This window comes from Simochromis diagramma, unplaced genomic scaffold (assembly GCF_900408965.1).
Source record: "Simochromis diagramma unplaced genomic scaffold, fSimDia1.1 OVJJ01000646.1, whole genome shotgun sequence".
In the NCBI taxonomy this organism is placed as follows: domain Eukaryota; kingdom Metazoa; phylum Chordata; class Actinopteri; order Cichliformes; family Cichlidae; genus Simochromis; species Simochromis diagramma.
Window position 1 is genome coordinate 5,251,631 of NW_024387279.1, and position 21,183 is coordinate 5,272,813.

The window sequence follows — 21,183 nt, forward strand, 5'->3', positions numbered from 1 at the left end:
ATACTGTATCAGCGAAGGGTCCTGGAGCAGTAAAGATTAGCTGCGGAGGAGTCAGGGAGCCCTCTGCATACAGACACAGCTGCCTTAAGAGGGATGAGCCAGACCCACTGTCCAATTGCAGACAACTTGGCGTCAGGAGGACTCACTGTAGTCATGCTTTTGTTTTGGTGTAGGCTGGCCCCCTGCTGTGATTTGAATTAATGCGCCATCAGGTCTCCCATTGTGTTCTGTGTTAGAATTCCTTTTCCTGTGCAGTATTGCATACTGATTCACACTTTATTGCTGTCCTCTCCGCACCTGCAGGTATAATTCACAGCAACAAGTTTCAGCAGTTCTCTGGGGTTTGGTGGAAGCATTGGAAATCACTGAACTGATTGATGGCTTTAATTATGCCTTACAGTTTAAAGAGCGGCTGGGGATTTTTTTTTCTTTCTTTTGAGTAATTGTAATTACCTTCAAAAGTAATCTTCAGACATTTGTCTATTCATCTGTTGATGATTTCGAGTTAACTTGAGTGTCTGTTTAGTTCAAAATGTGCGGCGCATAAACCGGCATTACACCCAGACAGTTTTGGTCTTCAGTTCTATTTGCAGGTGTACCCTGTAGTTAGTGGTCGATTCACAGCAACCAGCTCTCTCATTGTGCTCTCTTCCAAAGTCGCCATGTCTCAGCCCCGTGGAACAGCTGACACATGAGCATTATCGCTCCCACACTGGGTAGGCTGCTCCGGGTTGGGCTGCACTGGGTGTAGGAATTGCCCCCACACTGCATTCTGCGGGAAGATAACAGACATAGTAATGAATTCCAGATTGCTGACACGGCAGTGCGGCTGCAGAGTAGATCACCTCGACAACACCAGGCCCCAGCTCCCCATAAAATGTATGCCATCAAACACACAGCTAAGTGCCGTGGCAGCAAAACCCAGTCAACCTAGGAGAGGTAACTACAGGGGAGAATGAGTCAGGAGCCTCTGTCCTTGTGGTGGTTCACTCTTTTCCTTTGGTTTAGGGAGCAGGTTCGCATAGCTGGATCGTTAGGGTTCCGTCTTACCGTTTGATTCCATTACTCTCTGAAGAAGATGAGCTAAAGTGATGACCACAAAGTCAGCTTGAGGTTAAATGGTTATGATCTTAAAGTCATTCAATACTTTATTTTCAAGGTTATTGTAATTTAGTTAGATAGCACAAGAGCTGAGGATGTTCTAATAGCTTTATATTAAATATGGTGTGATCTACATATTATAGGCCTGTCTGAGAAGACATGGATTGTTTTGTAATAGGACTGGCCCATACAGTACTTTTCAACACAGGCAGAGGCTGCCAAGTGCTTGTGAATGGCTTTTGTTCAGGTCTCCAGTGGACTGGCCCGCCAAGCCTGAGCCGTTTTTGTCTGACAGAAACTGTAGACCCAGTGCTCCCATCTACAAGAGGCTGCAGTGACTCATAGTTCAGTATCAGAGACCTTGACAGTCAGTAACACCACAGTTCTGTACAGATAAAGTGATTACAACAGTTGGTTGGTTTGTGCATGAGAACACCCCTTCTTTGGCTTACCCGTGAAGAGGAATCGATATACTATTATTTACACGCAGTAAATTACATAACTGAAGTGGCTTACTGCGGAGAACCTGCATAGAACGGCTTTGATATTTTTTAAGAGATTATTTTTCTCCAAGCCCTTTGTGACTTAAAAGCTCTGCATGTGCTGCGCAAATTAAGTCTGGCAAGACATGAATAAAGCCCAAGTTTTGTCTTGGCGGGACGTTATACTCTTTCTACCTCAGATAAGAAAGATGAAAACGATATCCTGACAGTGCACCTTTTCTAAAGATCTACAAGGGTGAGTTATTGCTGCCATGCCTTAAGATAGAAATCCAAAACACACTGTGAAAGTCCGAACATGTGGAGAAATGTTCTCGACACATTTTTAGACTTTGGGTTGAGATTTTTGCGTAAACACTGAAATTTTCTTTACTCATGGTCAACATTCTGGCACAGGCCACTTACTTTAAGGCCAAAACAGGATACCTTGGACTTCTAAGCATGATTCCCATGCATAGGAAGTCTTGTACACTATTGTGTGTTGACAGGCAATAATCAGTGCAGTTTTGGTGCTTTACTGTCACACTGCCAGCAATAAAGGATAGCACAATAACTTTTTTCTGTTACTGTAAATTAACAGAATTTTTTTTCCCCACTCCAGTGCTGAAACTGCTACATCAGACCTGAAACAGCTACCAGTCCTGCCCACCAGAGTATTAAGGGAACACCCGTCTCTCAATTACTGGTAAGATATCTGAGATCTTATGGTCTGAGAAAACCACAAAATGCTCGAGGATAATGAATGATTAAGTAGTTTCGGATTAGCACCAAAGAAACTTTCAGCCAACACCACAGCCCCTTTCTTCACAACTCTAACAAATCTGCTTACTGTTCAGCAACGCCTGGTTGAACACAGCAGTTAACTCTTCTGATGAGCTTTTTTAGGTGTCAAGGTTGAATGCAGACCTAGTCTCTTATTGTCAGAAGCTTTTTCCTCTGACAGGGTGACTCATTAGCGTCTGGGTCGTGTTAATTACGTTTGCTCATTAGTCCTGGAGAGCACTGGGAGGTGCTGACAGCCACAGACTGTCTGAAAGATCACTGTCTGCCTCTTCAATCCACTTTGCTCTTGCTTATCTTGGTCATCTGAGGCTGCTACAGTCTCTGAAGCTGATACAGCAGTTTAATATCCTAATTAAAATTACATTGTTATGGTGCTTGGGTGACCACATGTACACGTCTGTTGTTCTCGCTTTCTCTGTGTGTTAAGTTTCAGTATGTTTGCAGTGTGGCTGTTAAGAAATGATTACAATGGGATGTAAATGTGAGGCGTTTGCAGGAGAGGTAAACGAGAGCCATTAGCAAGCCAGTAGGGCAGACTGCATTTTCTGCATGAGCAGTCAGAAAGTGTGTTGGAGAAATGGCCCTCGCACAGCAATCCCTCTGTGGCTTCAATATGCTACACTTGATGGATTATTCATTAAATGTTTTATCTATCCATTTACAGTGAGGAAAAAGTGATTGAACATTACAAGAAGCTGATAGGACTGACCAGAGGGCAAGCCATTGTTCAGTAAGTCATGAAAACGTGTGTGTGTGTGTGTGTGTGTGTGTGTGTGTGTGTGTGTGTGTGTGTGTGTGTGTGTGTGTGTGTGTGTGTGTGTGTGTGACTAAACATGATTTACGGCTGAACTTCTCTTCTGCATTACAGCAGCTTCTACGTCAGGTCTTACTCTTTAACTTAACATGTCTGCTCTGTGGTGGCTGTTGTTTTAAGAGGTGACTGTCACCATGCCAGAATGTGTCATTAATTAGAGGAGGTGCTCTTAGAGTGGGCAGTTTGCCAGCCAGCCTTGGGAGAGTGTCAGCCCTGCATTGTTTTTCCCAGGACTGTAATTCTGTGCAACCCTGGGTCATTTACACTCCGATGATTTCTGCCCTTGAACTGATCAATGGACTCTGTCACAGCCCTGAAACAAATCGATCAGCTTGCCACTTCAAATGATTGTGGCTTCTCAATGGCTGTAGCTTAAATCCCACTCAGTCTGTTGTATTACAACAGCCAGATGACAGTGATGAAGTGTAAGTGGCTGAATTCCTGTTAACCTGTTCCTCTTTCACTGAAGGTATCTGGCCCTGGTGGAGTCCCTGCCAACATATGGAGTCCATTATTACCCAGTGAAGGTAATGGCAGTGCCCTGTGTCATACAGTAGCTTAACATTAAAACAAGCTTACGTCTACATCTAATCTAAACACATCAATCTAACCCCTATTCCTTTTTTTCCCCATGATGGTTGAAATGTGAGCTTTTTGATTCAGCTATAACAGCAATCTATCCATTCAGCTTTTCTCACTTTCTTATTCATGCACAGTTTTTTTTTCCCTTACCAAACCTAATTAAATCAAGGTGTGTGAGAAGATCAAACGGCAGTGTTGAAGTTTTAAGAGCTTAAATGTATTTGATCTCTTCTTGAGTTGCAATTGTTGTGAGCCTAACAGGGTAATTACTTTGGTAACAGGCCTCTTTCTTTTTTTAGACACACCAATAAAGTTACCTCTAAGGAGTGAAAGTGTGGTTTATTTGCATGTGTGTGCTTTCCTGCAGGACAAGCAAGGAATACCGTGGTGGCTGGGAGTCAGCTATAAAGGCATTGGCCAGTACGATTGGCAGGATAAGCTGAAACCTCGACAGGTGGGTTGACCTCTCGTTATAGCTGCTGTATTTGCCACAGTTGCTCTTCTTTCTCTTGTCCTGTCTTTGGTGAAGGTATACTTGTACTGCATTCATCTGTTTGTCAGATGAATCTACTTTGCCAAATTGCATGAAACTTTATGGAGACACAGAGCCTGAACTAAAAAAGGGATATGTTAAATTTTGGTTTGGATCTGCGTTCCTATTTATAATTTACTTGTTTGTTGCTTTTGTTTGGTTTGCAAAGTTACTCAGACTAGCTTAGGGTGTGGGCTTTATAAATAGACCTGGCTTTCTTACAAGTGCCATTTAATACTTGATCAAGTCACTCATCGAATGTAAAGTTGAAAGCTCTTAAGTTTGTGGAAGTATGATGCATTGAGGGTCATTGAAAGGCTTTGTCTGATGAAAACTCTGCTTCCACTCATGTGTTTCTTGCTGGCTGGTTAATGATCCATCCAGACTGTAAATAGGTGTAATTAAGACTCTGGTTCCCATGCCAGTCAGGAGAAAGAGGAACACAGATAGGGGGGGAAATATTTTGGAGTGTCAGTATGTGCGTAGTGCTTTCAAGGCTGCAGGAGTAAATACAGTATGGACCAGTATTAGCAGGGGTGGAATGCAGAGTGGTATGGATTATAAAATCTGCTTGCTAAGTTTAAGTGGTAAAATACACAAAGACCTACACTTTGAAAAAATAGTGTCATAGTCCTTTTTTGATTAATTCTAAAAATGTATCACCAGGTCAGTGTGTTATTAAAGTAAATAAAAATAACAGCTCTTGCAAAGCTGTTTTTTTTTTCTATAATTTGTAGCTTACTCCAGTTATATAAGATTAGTGGCTTTAAAATTATACTTATAACTTGTACTGAATTTGTAGTGGTGTGTGTCTTAAAACATCACTCTGGTAATAATGTAGTTTGTATAGTATCCATTGCAGTTTAAAGATTCCCTGCTTATAGGGCAAACGTTCTTAATGTGTAGCTGTGTCCGTGATTGTTGTCTCCTTTGTCTGGGAGGTGTCATTTAATAATGTTCTACCCAGGCATTTTCGCTGGCCTCTTTCTTTAGTCTCATCATAGCTGCTTTTATACAGTATGAACCTGTTGACATAGCAGGGTGTGCAGTACTGAGGCAAGGCATTAATGGGCAGACGCACAGCGTGGCTCTCTCAGCAGTCCTATAGGAGGGGTAATTATGGTGCTCCAGGGAAGCAGCAAAGCTTTGGGACCAGAGTTTTCTCCTCGACAGCCAAGTGGATAGGTAGAATTTGTATTTTGGGATGTTGGAAATGTTCATCCAAAGCAAGACTGCCTTTTTGCCTTTTCTAAGTCTTCTACTCAGGGCAGGAGCATAAAAACTTCATGAGAGTTTCCTGTTGGGGGGCGGGCAGAATGTGGCTTTTTTTTTTTTTCTTAATAACTCTTTTTGTTGTTCTTGCTGGTAATTAGAAGCCTCTGTTTCCCTCATTTTCCTTTACCTTGAAGGGAGGTCTCTGTATCTGGGTAGTATTCTTGTCTTAGTTCATAGCCCTTGTATTCCACCCATCCTATCCCTCCTTGCCTCCTGCCCATCCCCTCTCAGCATGCTACATTCATTATGGTAATTATGTGTGTGTGTGTGTGTGTGTGTCTCAGAGGGAACACAATTGATCAAACAAAACAAAACAGTTATCTGTGGATGTGGGTGAGGTGCTGGATTTTAGTATTAAGGGGAGGTCAGTTGACCATCACGGCAGTTTTAAATGTAATTTTCAATTCTGTGTGAACATTTTCCCTTCACAGCAATGTTGCTTTGAACAGTTTTTCATTAAATAGATAACAGGAAATTAGTACTTGCTGCCATTGTTGTAGTGCTGGTTTAAAGAGGACAAAACATTTGCTCAGTGCTGCTTTTTTATTTTTTGATTGTATAAGTCTAGTAAAACTAAAAAGCAGCTATGATAGCTTAACCCAATATTATCTTCTTTCCACACATCCCACTTTGATCACTTTTAACTGAATACCCTGAAACTGAAAAGGCCCCTTTCCCTGCTGTGCTTTAGAAAAGTGATATATTTAGTAAAGTGAATACTCTCCCGCTTCCATTATGTATACATAATGGAACTGTATATAAGCATGTAGATGACACCCACTGATTATGTATCCCAAAGATCTGAATGTGGAATGGGAGGAAAAAGATGCAGAATTGTAATTAGGAAGCCTGTGATGCTTTAATATGAAGGAGCAAAACTGGAGTGCCACAACTGTTTCTGGGACTCAGGCAGATGGCAAGTCGACATTTAATTTCTTCTTAAATTAAACCAGGAGTCAGTCTCTCTCTCTCTCTCTCTCTGCCTCACTTGGGCTCTCTCCCTTCATGTAATGGGACCGCATGCTGGTCCACACGTACGATGAGCCAGCAGAACCAAAACCAGTCTTCAGGTCATTACGAGACAGTGTCAGCTGGGGGTATAAAAGTGTTCTCACTCTCTGTTCAAGAAAAATAAAAACTGAACAAACTTCTTTTCTATGGTGTGTGTGTTTTTGTTTTTTTTCCTATTTTCACTCAACTCACCTCACTCCTGTTATGAAATAAAACAGGATGTTTTTTGTTCCAGGAGCTACATTTTTATCAGTTTATCACTACTTTGAGCTGTGTGTCATGTTGTGTCATGCCATGGAAATGTACAGTGTTCAAGTAGAGCCCTGGTATGTGACGTGCTCTGTGATGGGTGTGGCAGATCTTTTTCTGTATTGGCATGTGAGTCAGGGCTCCTTTTTAAAATCCATGTATGATTTTTGAGGACTTGTGGCCCTGGGGGTCCTTGGGCTTGTGGGTGTGTCTCCATGAGAACAGCCTGATCCCATCTGAAACCACAGCCATTTCTGGCACACTTCCACCTGCCTGTAATGACACATTTGGAAAAAACAAGGAAGATGACAGAAAATGAAGACAGAAAATTTTTGTGTGCTGTTAATTCCGGTTAGTTTTCTGGTTTTAGCAAACTGATTCTGCTTTCTCTAAATGTGATCTGGGTGATTTCATGGATTGTTTCCTCTTTGAGAGGTCTCGTGATTGCAGAGTTTGAGGTGTGTCACATCTCTAACATTTTTTCGAGCAGTGGTTCTACCAGAAGCCGCCTCAGAGTTTTATTATGCGCTGGCACACAGGTGTGAAGTTTCTCTAGCAGAATGAGTGAGCCAACACAAGTATCAGTTGTTACTGTGTGATTGATGCTAAATGGTGGTGACTAGACAGTGGTAATTTACGTGAGGACCTCCACAAGAAAATTAGGTCTTTAAATGTGTCTACCAGCTGCTAGGAGTGCAGTATTTAGTGGAATGATCTGCCATGCTGGAATACCCTGTTTGAACTAAGCATTTATGTACAGTTTCAGTATTGTAGGCTCAGGTTGTAGGGTAATTTGGGCCATGCTATGTGCTCACTTGCTCTCACAATGGCAAAGAAAGCCACTGCTATTAATGATTATCCCAAAGTTACTTATTGCCAGCATGTTTTCTTGGTGGGGGAGATGGTTGTAGTGGATTATTATACATGGCAGTGCTCTGTCTTCTGTTTACAGTAAGGGCGGCAGAACACTTCCCACATTTAGCGTGGGGCATTTAAATGTCTGTGAGTGACAGTAAGCAGAGCAAAGGTGAAATATCTGGTTCATCAAATAGTTGTGTACAACCTGCTTATCTGGTTTGACCAAAAAGGAAGAGAGCTGCGTAGAAGAGAAGGGGGGGGAAAAAGAGAGTGCAGAGCAGTACTAAGCACTGGAGGCTGCAGGAGGTGTCCCCTGCTATCGTAGGAGGGGAGAGAGGTGGAGGAGGGGTTGGGGTTAAGGAGGGGGGGGGGGGCGTGGCTATCTCAACCAAAACTCTTGCAACACCTATCTGGCTTCACAACAGACAAGAGAGAGTATTGTTCGAAGAAGCTCAAGCCCTGTGGGAAAGTCAAAGGATTCAATACAAGTCCAGAGAATTCCTCAGAGATTTGATAAGCACAGATACAACGTTCACGGTAAGCCATGTTGTGGTGTCCACTAGTTACCTGTCAGGCTGATTTAAATAATCTTTAAGTTGGCATGTTTTAGTATCTTTGTGCTCTTCTCTAGATTGTTAGTGTGCTGTGCTTTCTGTAATGTGTAAAGCATTGTGTCTGTCACTGCTGTGATGTGCTGTACTTGTTTTACTGAGAATAAACTCTGAAAATGGAACTGGATACTGGATTCTTAGCCCGAAAAGCATGTGTGTGTGTGTGTGTGTGTGTGTGTGTATATATACGTTTTTGTACAATGGGGCGTTTCAGTCCTTGTCTCGTGAGTTGGTATCAGGTAAAGCAGTTTCTATGAACACTGGCAGCCCCATTGTTTTGGTCTTATTATTATGTTTTTTCCTGTACGTGAGCAGAGAAGAGTTCTTGAAAGGCAACAAAAACTTTAAATCTGTTTGAGTTGTTTCAGTATCGGTAGAACAGATGTTTCTTCTGACACAGAGAAGTCGTGTCTGTTCTCTTCAACAGAGCGAAATGAAAAGCTGGCTTGCTGCCTGGCACAGTTTTGTTCCTGCAGTTGCAGCAGCTTCATAATTACTCTTTTGTTAGCCTGAACTTACACCTGACTGGCTGGCCCACTGAGTCCCATTCATGACTTGAGCAGTTATTTTGTATACGTTATAAACCGTGTTCACAGGCAGGCTGCTGTGGCTGAATCTAAGCCAGTTTTCTAGATACCCACCTCTCTGCTTAGTATCTTTTGGTGGTATTGATTCCTCTTTTTTGTTCATGTAATGTAAATCCATATTTCTATAGTGTTGTGTTGGCTGATGTGTGCTCAGTGATGTGTAATCTATCTCTGTCTGTCCCTTCCCCTCCTTTCCGCCGAACCCTCTCTGTGTCTCTGCAGTTGTTTCAGTGGAAGCAGTTGGAGAATTTGTATTTCCGTGAGAAGAAGTTTTCAGTGGAAGTGAACGACCCGCACAGGTCAGAAGACAAACCCACTTACTTTATCTTCACTTAACCTAATAGCTGCTTTTCTTGTATTCTGAAGTGTTCCCATTTTAGCAACTGCTCTTGCTTCCTTATCCTACACCTTACACACTGTGAAGGTCATCTGCAGCCACTGGCCCATTTAGGACACCTTGTTAAAGCCTTTTAACATGTCTGTTAAATGAGTCTTTTCCTGCTGCTCAGTGGCTGTTTATTATTCTAAGGTTTTTATAAGCCCTCTGCCCTTAACACAAGCTTTAATGTGCCACTTCCAGCAGTTAAAGCCATTATTAAACCTAACAGACAGCTTCAGATTTAAAATTATTCCTCATATCTACTTAGTATATTATTACACAGAGATCTAGAAGTTTTAATTATTAGTTTTAATTAGATTTAATAATATTTTTGTTCTCCTTGTGCTGTCTAGTTATTTCTAATTTCCTTTGATTTGTTATATAGCTGTTATGTATGTAACGGGTTCTGTAGTTGGATAACAAACACTGTTGCTGAACTACTTGAAATGCTTCGTTGACACTTGAGCCCTTACTTCCTTTATGTACCCATATAAATGTGTTATCCATGTTATCGCTCTGTAATCAGGTTAACTAGCTAGCAGCTAGTTTGGCACGCCCTTAAGCATAGAATGACTGCCTCGCATTCTCCATTTTCGCCAACTTGCTAGGGCTGTGTCCGCTAGGTCTGACTTTAAAATGTTTCATCCACAAAAAAGCATGTTCTTTTGCTGCCAGTAAGAGCAGACTTTTAGGAGTTTCTAATGCTCTCTGAGAAACTGAGCACCCGGTGGATTAGTTTTTGATGACAGTGTCCTCACAAGAATAGGAGAGTCTGTAGTTGCACTATGCTGCGAGCTAATGTGGCTGACGTAAGCATTTGATCATTTGCCCACAGGCCAGAGCTAAGTGAGCACCGTAATACTGAGGGACAATCAAAAATGACTTAAAGATTGATTTGAAAACAATAAATAAGAATTGGCTGTGGGTTACTGTTTTTTCTCTTTGTGCTATAGTGGAAGCTAAACTTGGCTGGATTTTTTTTTTCTTTTTTACTGTCATTCCCTTGTAATATATATTTGTAATATAAATACATGAAAAACAAGTTGATTAAAACCTTGTGCTTTATGGGATGATATGACGAGTAGTCTTTTCTGGATACATACCAGATTCATACTGTTGATACCAGCCAACAGATCTTAGACCAGCATTAGTTTGGCTTATATTTCCTGGGACTATTTGGGGCACACTGGGCTTTAGGTACACACCCAAAACAAAATGAGGAATTTTTAAATGAACATATTATAGGCACTCGAATTTAAGCAATTAAACAGATTGTATCTGCAATACAGCAAGTATTGGATGTCCATCTTGTCTTCTACAGAAGAGCAGTGACCAAGCGAACCTTTGGACAGTCTGGCCTGGTTATTCACACGTGGTATGCCAGCCATTCACTAATTAAAACCATCTGGGTGATGGCCATCAGTCAGCACCAGTTCTACCTGGACATGAAGCAAAGCAAAGTGAGTGTCTGCCTGTTTTTTCTCCTCCATGATTCACTTTGCTTTGTTCACACTGTCTGCCAGTTTTTCTATTGTGAAACACAAAGAAACAGTCTACACCAGTTTACACCAGTAATTTACACTGTTTGATGTGTTTAGAGAATATGCATGGTGGTTTCTTGGAGTAGAGTCAATCATAAGATTGAAGAGACCATAACGGACTTTTTCCTTGTTTTTCGTTTTTAAATTTTGAATGCTAAATCTTCTTGTTATTTGCATGTTTTTAGTTTGTCTTGTGGTGTTGACCTATTTTCAGTAGGCTGTAAAAGGAGTAACCTCTAGATGGATTGCAACAAAGAAAAGCTTGCAGTCTTTTTCAGTTTGAACAGTGACCGAATGATGTTTAAACGGTTTGTTGTGTCACAGCCTTTTACAACAATGACTGTTCTTCATGTGATACACTGCCTGATACGTGTCCCTTACTCGTGACTAGTGTAAATATCTTGACTCAGAGTTTATCGAGGGCTTCCAGTTTTAAAGTAAACAGATTCCATGCCATTGAGTTTTATGTTGGAAGGTTGTTAGGTCTTAAGTTTAAAAGCTGTTATAATTCATGTAACCAGACCCTCTCTAATTCACTTTTGCAAAATGAAACTGAAAGTGCACAAAGTGCTTGAAATTGCACCCCAGGAAATACTTTTATGATGTTGTGGATATAGTATTCATTATAGAATTGTAGTATTTTACGTATTTTTGTTTTATTTGTAGCTTAAGGTGGGGATAAGGGATAAGGCACATGTGCACAAAGAAAGTATTTAGTTTGGAAAGCACAGAAAAGTAAAATACACTGTGAATTAAAAGCAAAGATCCTGGAACAAGTGTTCAACTCTTCCTGAAACGCACACTGGGCTTGAGCACTGAGGCAGGTGTTATGTGTGTTATGTGCATTTCATAGTTAAGATGGTTGAGTGTGTGCGGTTGCAGTTATATGAAGTTATTCAGGCTATGTCTTGGAGGCGCATGGCATGTCAGGTTTGATGCCATGCACAGGAAGTCAACACTGATTGATGATAAATATTTAGCATGCCACTGCAGCCGTCACGATGCACTGTGCTATCAATAAAATTAAATACTATCGCCTTCCCTTTTCTCCTCCTAATCTTCTCTTTCCTCACTTACAGTCAAAGATGACCACTACCAGGAGTTCAGGAGACATCGCAGTAGACCTCACTGAGATCTCCGCCCCCCGGATCACTAAACTTTCCAGTATTGAGAGCAAAAATCACCTAATAATGGCCAGCAATGGAAGCCTCATCTCAACTGGTAAGCAGACAGATAATCAAATAATGACTTCTGTTCTACATCAGATTGATAGGTGATAATGTATTAATTTTTTTATATTTATTTTGTCCTTGTTCCAGGTTCTGCTGACTCTGAAGTCAGCGAGGAACAGAAGAAAGAGAAGATCGCTGAATTGAAAAAGAAGGAAAAGGAACTTCAAGACAAACTGTCAGCAAAACTTGAAGAACTGAAAAAGATCTGCTTAAGAGAAGCTGTGAGTGTCTGTCTTACTGGATTTGTTTCCAAAAGTGTCGAATTCTCAGCTGACTTCTGGCTGCTATTCTCATTTGCAGGAGCTTACAGGAAGATTGCCTAAGGAATATCCCCTGGCCACAGGTGAGAAGGTTCCTCAAGTGCGACGGCGTGTTGGGACAGCCTTCAAACTGGATGATCTTTTCCCCTATGATGAGGTGAATGCAGATATTTGTTTGTGCTGTGGTTTTGCTGTGTGAGGCTGCTGTGACACTTGAAACACCATTAGTGCCCCACTGTTGTTGTTTAGCTACGGCTCATTTAGATCAGCTGACTTTTTAAAGTGAGGCTTTTGGAGTTCAGTTCTGTTTTTGAGGCCTACACTGTGTAACATATCATATGAGACTCTTATGGGGAGCTGTACCTAGTTTCTGTCTTTAACTAAAGATGAGTATATAAAATGACACTAAAAGACTGATGTCTTTGTGTTTTTAGCTTTGAGTGCTTTATGTCTGTTTCTTTGTTCATATGGGTGCCTCTGCTCCGACAAGATCTGTGTGTTTTTTGGAAAGTCCCCATTAACTGTGTCAGTCTTGTGTTTTCCAACAGGATCCACATCTGAGGAATCTGGAGAGTCGGTTTGCCTTGCAGCAAAAGATTGTGGAAGCAGCCATGAAGCTAGCCAATGAGGCTGACCTGTGCAAGACTGTGAAAAGGAAAAGGAAGCACAACTATCTTGACGCTATGAGAAACCTGGAAGAGATTGAGAAGCAGATCAACGACTACAGGGTCAAAAAAGGACAGAAACCCACTCAGAGAGCCTCACTGATCTTACGAGGTAGATTTCACGAACAGTGGCAGTGACACATACTTGCATATCAGAGCTTGTAGAACATTAGTCATAGTGAGACAAGACTGTGGATAATAATATCAGAGACATTTCTTAGAACACTTGTCTCTCTCTGTCCTCTGACCAGATGATCCCCAGCCTTCAGAACTCAGCTCGCTATCTGACAGCCTCACTCTGGATGATGGTTAGTGTGCTCAGTGTGCATGTGCTTCCTAAATCCCATCTCATTTATGAATGAGTTATACTTAAAACAATGACTTTTCACTCCCAGATGATGAGCTTGGCTCCCAGAGGCAGCGGTCTCGTTCAGTCCAATACTCCCCCAGACCACACCACGCAGACACTCTGGATGCTCATTACAACAAAGACAGACGAGCCTCTGCCAATGACCAGCTCGCAGACAGCAGGTATGCGACCAGCACCCACACTCATGGAGCATACTTTATTAGTGTCCTAACACTGTGACTGAAGAGGAGACTGAATGTGAGCAGCTACACAACTCTGTTCAGACACAGTATACAGGCAGAGCTCAAAACACAGGCAGTTGGAAGTATGCGTGTAAAATGCAAGAAAATAAAAACAAAGATACATGTAGGCAAGTTGAGAGAACCACTGGATTGATGGGTATGATGACTGATGACAGGGAAACATGGCTGAACTGTTTTTCTGTGGAGATACGCAATGCCTGTTGTTTCTCCAGGGGCCTGAAGCGTGAAGCTAGTACAGACCTGTAGAGTAGATCCAGAGCTACATTCCTGACAGTCAACCTCCTCCCTCCTTCTCCTGCCTCTCCAACAGTCTGCTTATCAGCCCAAACACACCGGCTTTAAAAATAGATGAAAAAACATGTCTCTGCCTGTAAAGGAGCAAACAACAATCCCAAGCTGAGAGGAAAAGGGAAACAGAAGGCGGTGCTGGAAATGTTGTTTAAACACCAGCTACTGCGTTAGTGTTTAGAGTGGTGCGGGTGATGTTTTACTCTCAGGTTCATTTAAAAGAAGGGTGGTAAAAGTCATAATGCTTGCTGCTGCATGAAAAGATTAATGGTCTATGCAGTGGAACTCATTCAGGTGTAAGGAATGACTAAAGTGCCGCAGTCGAGCAAACCCTGTTTTGTTTTTTCCTTTTTTTTTTTTCTTCCTTTCCTAGATTTACTGTCAAGAAGATAGTGGTGTTAATCTGAACATATTTCCTATCTGTGTTCTAGATTACATTGTGACCAAGACCAGGAAGCGCACCATTACAGTCACAATGACACCTTATCGGTCTACAGCAGCCCATGTAAAGCAGCTTCCAGGCAGCCACGTGATGCACGCAGCATGCCACCCACTCCCCTCCTCACCCGCAACGCATACAGCAGCACACAGCTGAGGTATGAGCTTTATGTAGTTCTTTCATTATTTTGAAGACCCGCTTCATAAACGGCTCTTATGCATTACATTCACTAAACTTTAATTTTAATTGCAGATCAGAGGATTCTCCACAACACTTCCGCCAGCGTAGCGGGAGTCTGGAGTCACAGTCTCAGCTCATGATCGAGACCAAACCATCCATGCCAACACTGACTGTCCCGTCAGCTCGACGCAGCAACAGCACCGAAATGCTCGATGACGGTTCCTCCTACACAAGCCAGTCTAGTGTGGAATACAGCGTCCCTGGTAACCACCACACCCACGGGCGCAGAGTGCGCGGGCGCCACAGAAAAGACATGTACGCCAACACGGGCAGCATGCCCAACCTGGCTCAGCCAGACACTCGGTGCTATGCCTACCAGCCTCGGGCTCGGCCCACCACAACAGCCTACTATGTCACAGGCTATCCCAACTACCCAGAACCGGAGCCTTACTCCAATGGAGTCTATGTTTACGACAATGAAATGGAGGGACACTATAATGTTAACCCTTCCTACCACCACACCCAAACAGCTTATCAAAGCCCCAGCGTGTATGGTCACTACGGTAATGACGAGATAGACGGTGCATCACAGAACGTGTACGCCACGATACGGCCATCCAGGCAGCGTCCAGTGCCTCGAAGCAACGAACAGATCAACAAGAACATCCAGAAGGCCCTGGTGGCTGAACACTTGAGAGGCTGGTACAAACGTAACACTGCACAAAAACAGGCTGCGTACGACTATGAGTATGACAGAGGCTCCCAGCAGAGTCTGGGCTATCCAACCACGCATGCACCACAAGCCTACAGCAGCAGGAACCTTCCCTACTCGTCAGGTTAGACAATTTCACAATGTCCTCTGAATTATGTTTCTAACACTGGTTCTACATGTTGGTGGGTTGTTTTCTGACTTGTACCATTTTTCTGCCATGTCCTCAGTGGCCTCCAGTGGAAACTGGCACAGTCACATGACCGGCAGTGCTATGCTGGAATATGACATGCCCGTGCATGCACCGCAGTCTTTCTCTTACAGCACAGCCTCCTACGCCCACTCCACCCACAGCAGGTAAGAGGGGAAAAACCTGGCCCTCAGCTCTTCTACTTATCCAATAAGCCACTCCCTGATCCTTCTTATCCTCAGAGTTAAGTGCTAGTGTTTAATTACCTAGAGGGGATGGCTACAGAAAACACGAGCTGCTATTTGGTGTTTTATCCCTTACACCCATCAGCAATGTGAAATAATGTGTTGCCAATTTCATCTTTTCTTTACCTTCACCTATAAATTATGAAACTGAATCCACAAACAGGCCAGTGTTTAATTTCACAGCCGTATTCATTGATGGGATTAGAGGATCTGTGCTGCCCGCAGTCAGTTCCTCCTAAGAGCTTAAAAATGGTTCTGCTCTCCCTAACTGTCCACTGGCCCCTGCTCTCTTATAGATATGGCGACTCCTGGCACAGCCCTGATGGCCAGAGGTGCTGTGCCTTTATCCCTGCTAGTTCTTCCTCCTCTGGTTATCCTTCCACTTCCTCCCTCCCCTCTTCTTCCTTTCCCTCCTCCTCCCCCTCCTCCTACTACTCCCCTGGCTGTCGGGTCAGGCAGGTGGCCTCCAGCCCTGCGCAGCCACAATCCTCCAGAGGGCACAGGCTCAGTAAGGTGTCTTTTTCTAAAGGTAGCTCGTAGTAAGTAAACAGCATCGGCCAGACCCCGTGCAGTTGCTTCTTTTAGTGTGCCCGCAGTCTGACTCGTGAGTCTGCTTGTTGATGTTTTGAAGTGAACTTTGCATTTTTGAGATGTTTGACTGATCATTCAGTGTCATGTCTGATACTGTGATTGCATGGCTTCCTTAAGAAAAAATATAAAAATATATAAATATGCTTGTCCTACTTCCTCCTCAACTGCCACATTGTCATCCAGTGGTCACATTTCTCCGCAGTCTTCCTTTACTGTCAAGATTTTGTTTGTTTTTGTTTGTTTGTTTTTTCCCTCCACTCTTTGCCCATGCGCTTTCATTCACCACTGACCTTTGCCCCCCTCTCATGCACAGATGTCTCCCAGAGTTTGAGTGGCGAGGATGTGATAGGATGGCATGCCCCCCTGGGTATTTAGAGAGGTGTGGTGGTGCTTCCTATGCTACTGACCAGGAAAATTATCCCCTCCCCCCCAATAATCAAAGTCACAGGAGAGAAGAAAGGGTGAGAAAGTGTAAAAACTTCCCCACATGGTGATGGTGATGTGTTAATTTTTATGCATAGCAGGGACTGACAGAAAGCACCAGATCATTTGATTTCACTGACGAACTTTGTGCCTCGTGGTGGTGGGAGAGCACGTGTGTGGCAAAGGGAAAATGTGACCCCTGAGCACTGTTGCATTGGAAGGCCATGTGTTTGTGTATAGACGGCTATTGTGTCTGTGTGCATCTGCCTTATAACTGGGTGAGAATGTTTGACCCTGGCTTTGAAACCAGCATTCACATTACAAAATCTGAAACACAGGTGATGGCTCACATTGCTGTTTTATATTGACATTTTACCTTTGTAGTTTAGACGCACAGCCCAGGGTTAATCGATTCTAACCCCGTAGTCAGTCACAGTCAGCAGTATGCAGCCTAATGTGTTTGTTTTGTGTGTTCATTACAGATCCTATATAGATGTCAGCCAAATGGACTCCCACATCAACAGCCAAATGCACACTAACATGGACCCCGAAGAACAGCTTTACTGGCATGAAGACTCAAAACCAGGAACAATAGTTTAGCCGGATACCTTACAACTGTGCAAAAACTTCACCTTGACAAAACGTCACTGTGCCTTAAACTGCACTTACCTGTTTTGTAATTTCCTTGTAAAAGGAACCCAAAGAATGAAGGAATTTAACTTCTGTGGAACTCCGCACGTTAAATGAAGTATTCTCATTTCTGGATCTCTTGAACGCAGTTGCCAAACTGATGCCCATCCCTGTATTTTAAATCACAACAAGAACCCCATTGGAGTGTCTAATCATGGGGTTGCGAGTGTTTGTAGTGATGGGACCTGTGCACTGAAACTATACCAAGCCCTGCAGTGGACTGAATGGTATAGCAAAGGGTATAGCATTACTCTTTAGAGATACTGAACCAAGGACTAAAACTGTCTCTCTAAGAGGATACCGAGCGGCAATGAACAAAGAACATGACTGATCCTGTTGTGCTACTTGCACACACATATGAACACTGTAACCATGAAGGATTAGACACGGATTTATAAGGTCATTAATGAAGCACTGAACTCGTTAAATAGGAGTCGAGAGAGAAGGCTACTTCCGGAAACATTCTGCAGTCACCTGATCCACGTTTCTATTACAACATCTGTTACCGTTCCGGTCTCTACACTCGTTTGTCATTTACAAAGTATTCAGTTTGCTTCACTGTCAATACTTACACCATAATTGAGCCAAATGCTTATTTGTTGCACCACTTAAGTATTACCTGAGTCACCAGTTTCGAATATTACTGCCTCTGTGGGAAGACAGAAAAACCAGTTTTGTTTTGTTTTGAACATGGTTATTTCATCCATGCTGGAAATCATGGACTGGTGCTCCAAATTTCTCTCAAGAGATTAAAACTGTGTAAATGTTGGTATGTAAATACACTGGCTTAGTCTTTTTTTTATTATTTTAGAGCATTTTTATGTATTTGAAAAGCATGTAATATATAGTAAACAATTATTGTTAAGCTGGTTCTTAGTAATTTGTATAATTACAATGGTTTGGATTAAAAAAAATTGAATTTCCCAGTGCTTTTGTTTGTGGGTGATATTTATTTAAAACTGAGCCTTCGAAGCGTCTTATCCCCCTTAGTGCAGGACAACACAGGATTTAAATCCAAATCCTTTGAATTAGCTAAATGAACGTCTGCTGGGCCAATTCAGTTAATGAAATTGAGTATAAAAGTGCAATAATCACCACTTCCAGAAGGAAAATAGGTAGAAAACCTAAAGTGTCATTTACATTTAATGACTGCAGAACACAACACAAATGAGTTTTCCTCATATAAATGGTTTGGAAGCTGCTTATCTGGTGTTCATTCAAGGAAGCAGATTATAGTAAGAGAGATAACTCTAAAGTACTGGGGGGTTTTTTTTCTTTTGAGCGTCTTAAGAATTAATGAATACAGAGCTGCAATCACTCATAATGACAGTCAAGTGTGAATAAATGAGCCGGTTTTAGAAACGCACTGCTCTGCTGAGTTCTGTCGCTCTGCTGTACTTTCTCACTGCCTTGCTGTGTAACCAGGCGCTTTTTTGTGTGTGCGGGTTCTTAAGCTGTAAACCGACCAAACCAGTCTTTAAAGGCTGTCACACCCACTATGGGCTATAAAACCTCTCCTTGTGTCTTCTGTGTGAATGACAAGCTAGTGTTTATAGCATCAAACCCTCCCTGCAGGCATTCATGTTATGAGAAGTCTGTTTTACACATGTTATCCGAGCCCTCCTCCCTTCACATTGTACTATAACCTTTCACTACCATTCCCCTTCCTTTCCTTCCTGTGCTGCTGCACATTTTCTATCGATGTATCCTGCCTCGGGTCCCCTCTTTAAGACGGCCAGAGTTGAGCAGCTTTCCTTGCTCAGAGTGCCTCTCAGTTTTATGCTTCTTGAGCAAGCTCAAGGGAGGTCTTGGACAATTCCAGCTCCTCGGGCAGCGAAAGAGGGGGAGAGCTCTTCATCCAGCTGTCTCCCTGTCTCGGCCGCGCCACACCAGCTGTAGTTAGACATCATGGGAGGCTGTTCCAGCTGACACTTCACTACATAAACAATAGATTTCTATTGACTTTCTCTTTATCTAAAACGCAACACACAAAACTCTTGTAATGCAGAGTGGATTAAGGCTGTGCATGGACTCCAATACCTGTGTGACTAATGGAAACGTCAGTCACGCAAAGTATTGAAACCTGTCAAGTACTGGCATCAAATATCTGCATTACAAGTTCATTGACTGAATGGTTTCTGATTTAAACCTGCACTAAACAGTGTTGAATAGTGTATTAGATTACCATGAGAACCATAGATTGTACATAAATGATCGACACAGCTCCTGGATCCTGAAGTGCCTTAAACCTGCATTCTGCATAGAGGCTTATGGGAAAAACAACCCTTGGGGCAAACTAGGGAAGAGAGTGGTTGGAGACTGCAGCACAACCCAAATTATCATGAATGTGTGTAATGAACTCCTCACTTCGTGTCCTTGATGGGGTCGCTTCGGAGACAGGGACCATGTCTACGACCACTTGCTGTCAGTTGGCTTCTTCAAAAAGACTTTGGTGCCTTGATGTGGTGATAAAATGATAAGATGGAGTCAGTCTGCTATCAGTTTGCAACTGAATGAGGTCAAGTGGCAGTTACAAGCAATGTGTGAAAATACTGAAATGAACTATAATAAACTACAAATGTGTTACAATCAACAATGGGAACAGAAATTTCAAACAGCTCCAGAAGGACAGTGATCCAAGTGGAAAATGACCCGCCTGCTGGGCAGCCTTACTTTATATAGGTAATATAACCAGTATAACGGTCATATTTTGTGTATGACAATTCATGAGTGGGTACTGTCCGTTGATTTTTCTGTCAGGTCCCCCCCGTTCAGCAAGTCTGTTTCCAAAATAACAATGGCAATGGCGGAAACACACGCACGATGCCTGACAACTGGACTTAAATAAACAATGGGTGGCGTCATGGTGGCGTGGTGTCTATCTTTTGTATACATTTTCTTTTGTGTAAATAAGTTCATGCAAAAGAAAAACTCACCAAATCCCCTAAGCTCCATGGCTGTCCGTTTTAGGACCTTTCAGCTTCTTGTTTCCGCATTACAGCCCCGCAGCTAATATGTTTTAGTTCAGTTTCACTTTTTTCATTAATCCTTGATTTTCGTCAGTGCAGGCAGTTATATGATAAAGACTGTAATAGACCAGCTGTACACTGAGTGATTATTAAATATAGAATGTACAATGTTCCCAATGGTAGCACACACAGGAAGTGTCACACATGAAACACTAAACTGAGCAGCCACAGGGCTCAGCCAAACTGAGATTAAAATGGCTTGAAATCATGCTGTGCTTACTCCCCGAATCCTGCGACTTCCCCAGGATTCAGGGAGTAATGACTCTGACAAGCTATGAAAGGTGAACGACTGGATTAGCTGACCAGGTCACATGCTCTCACAGCTCATTCCTGTCTCTTCCTTCAAAAGGAGGCAACAACAACAAAAAAAAAAAACCCATGGACAAACCGGAAGGTGGAACAGCTCACATGAGGATACAGCAGACTGCACAGGTCATGGTGGGTCATCATTAATGGGTCACATGATCGGCTGTGGTGTAGGTCTAAGCAGCCGAGATCTGCTGAATGACAGGCTGTTTGAGTTATGAGGCTAGCTAACCAGCTTAGCTAGCCACAAGCCAAAGCCTCTCAGGGAAAAGGAGGGGGGTGGGGACGCAGGGGTCAAGTGGAAGGCAGCACAGCAAGTACGCGTAACCATGCAAAAGCAAGCACTGTGTACTGTACATTGCTCAGTGACCCGTGCAAGAAGCGCACAGCAGGTGAAAGCAGCTGATTTTTGCCCAGAAATGCACAGAAACAAGATTTTGGTATTGTAGAGTGTAAAAGAGGCCTCACTCCTGGAGAGACTGTGAAGAAGAAAAGACCAAA

The 21,183-nt window shown here is 42.7% G+C and overlaps 1 protein-coding gene across 4 annotated transcripts in view; it reads left to right on the forward strand.

Moving 5' to 3' along the window:
* Positions 1 to 18,276, forward strand: part of frmd4ba (FERM domain containing 4Ba) — a 41,831-nt gene extending 23,555 nt beyond the window's left edge. For 2 of the 4 annotated variants that reach the window (XM_040003366.1, XM_040003363.1), the window contains exons 8-23: positions 2,203 to 2,286; positions 3,049 to 3,114; positions 3,668 to 3,725; positions 4,148 to 4,234; positions 9,126 to 9,202; positions 10,604 to 10,742; positions 11,903 to 12,044; positions 12,143 to 12,276; positions 12,356 to 12,472; positions 12,864 to 13,092; positions 13,232 to 13,288; positions 13,376 to 13,511; positions 14,312 to 14,476; positions 14,572 to 15,335; positions 15,439 to 15,565; positions 15,940 to 16,444. In XM_040003366.1, coding sequence (XP_039859300.1) covers positions 2,203 to 2,286; positions 3,049 to 3,114; positions 3,668 to 3,725; positions 4,148 to 4,234; positions 9,126 to 9,202; positions 10,604 to 10,742; positions 11,903 to 12,044; positions 12,143 to 12,276; positions 12,356 to 12,472; positions 12,864 to 13,092; positions 13,232 to 13,288; positions 13,376 to 13,511; positions 14,312 to 14,476; positions 14,572 to 15,335; positions 15,439 to 15,565; positions 15,940 to 16,183 — 2,626 coding nt within the window. In that variant the 3' untranslated portion in view covers positions 16,184 to 16,444. Of the gene's footprint in view, positions 1 to 2,202; positions 2,287 to 3,048; positions 3,115 to 3,667; positions 3,726 to 4,147; positions 4,235 to 9,125; positions 9,203 to 10,603; positions 10,743 to 11,902; positions 12,045 to 12,142; positions 12,277 to 12,355; positions 12,473 to 12,863; positions 13,093 to 13,231; positions 13,289 to 13,375; positions 13,512 to 14,311; positions 14,477 to 14,571; positions 15,336 to 15,438; positions 15,566 to 15,939; positions 16,445 to 16,547; positions 16,696 to 17,139 lie in introns of those variants that run through there. The other 2 variants (XM_040003364.1, XM_040003365.1) reach the window with 2 other exon arrangements.
* Positions 18,277 to 21,183: the final 2,907 nt, after the last annotated feature.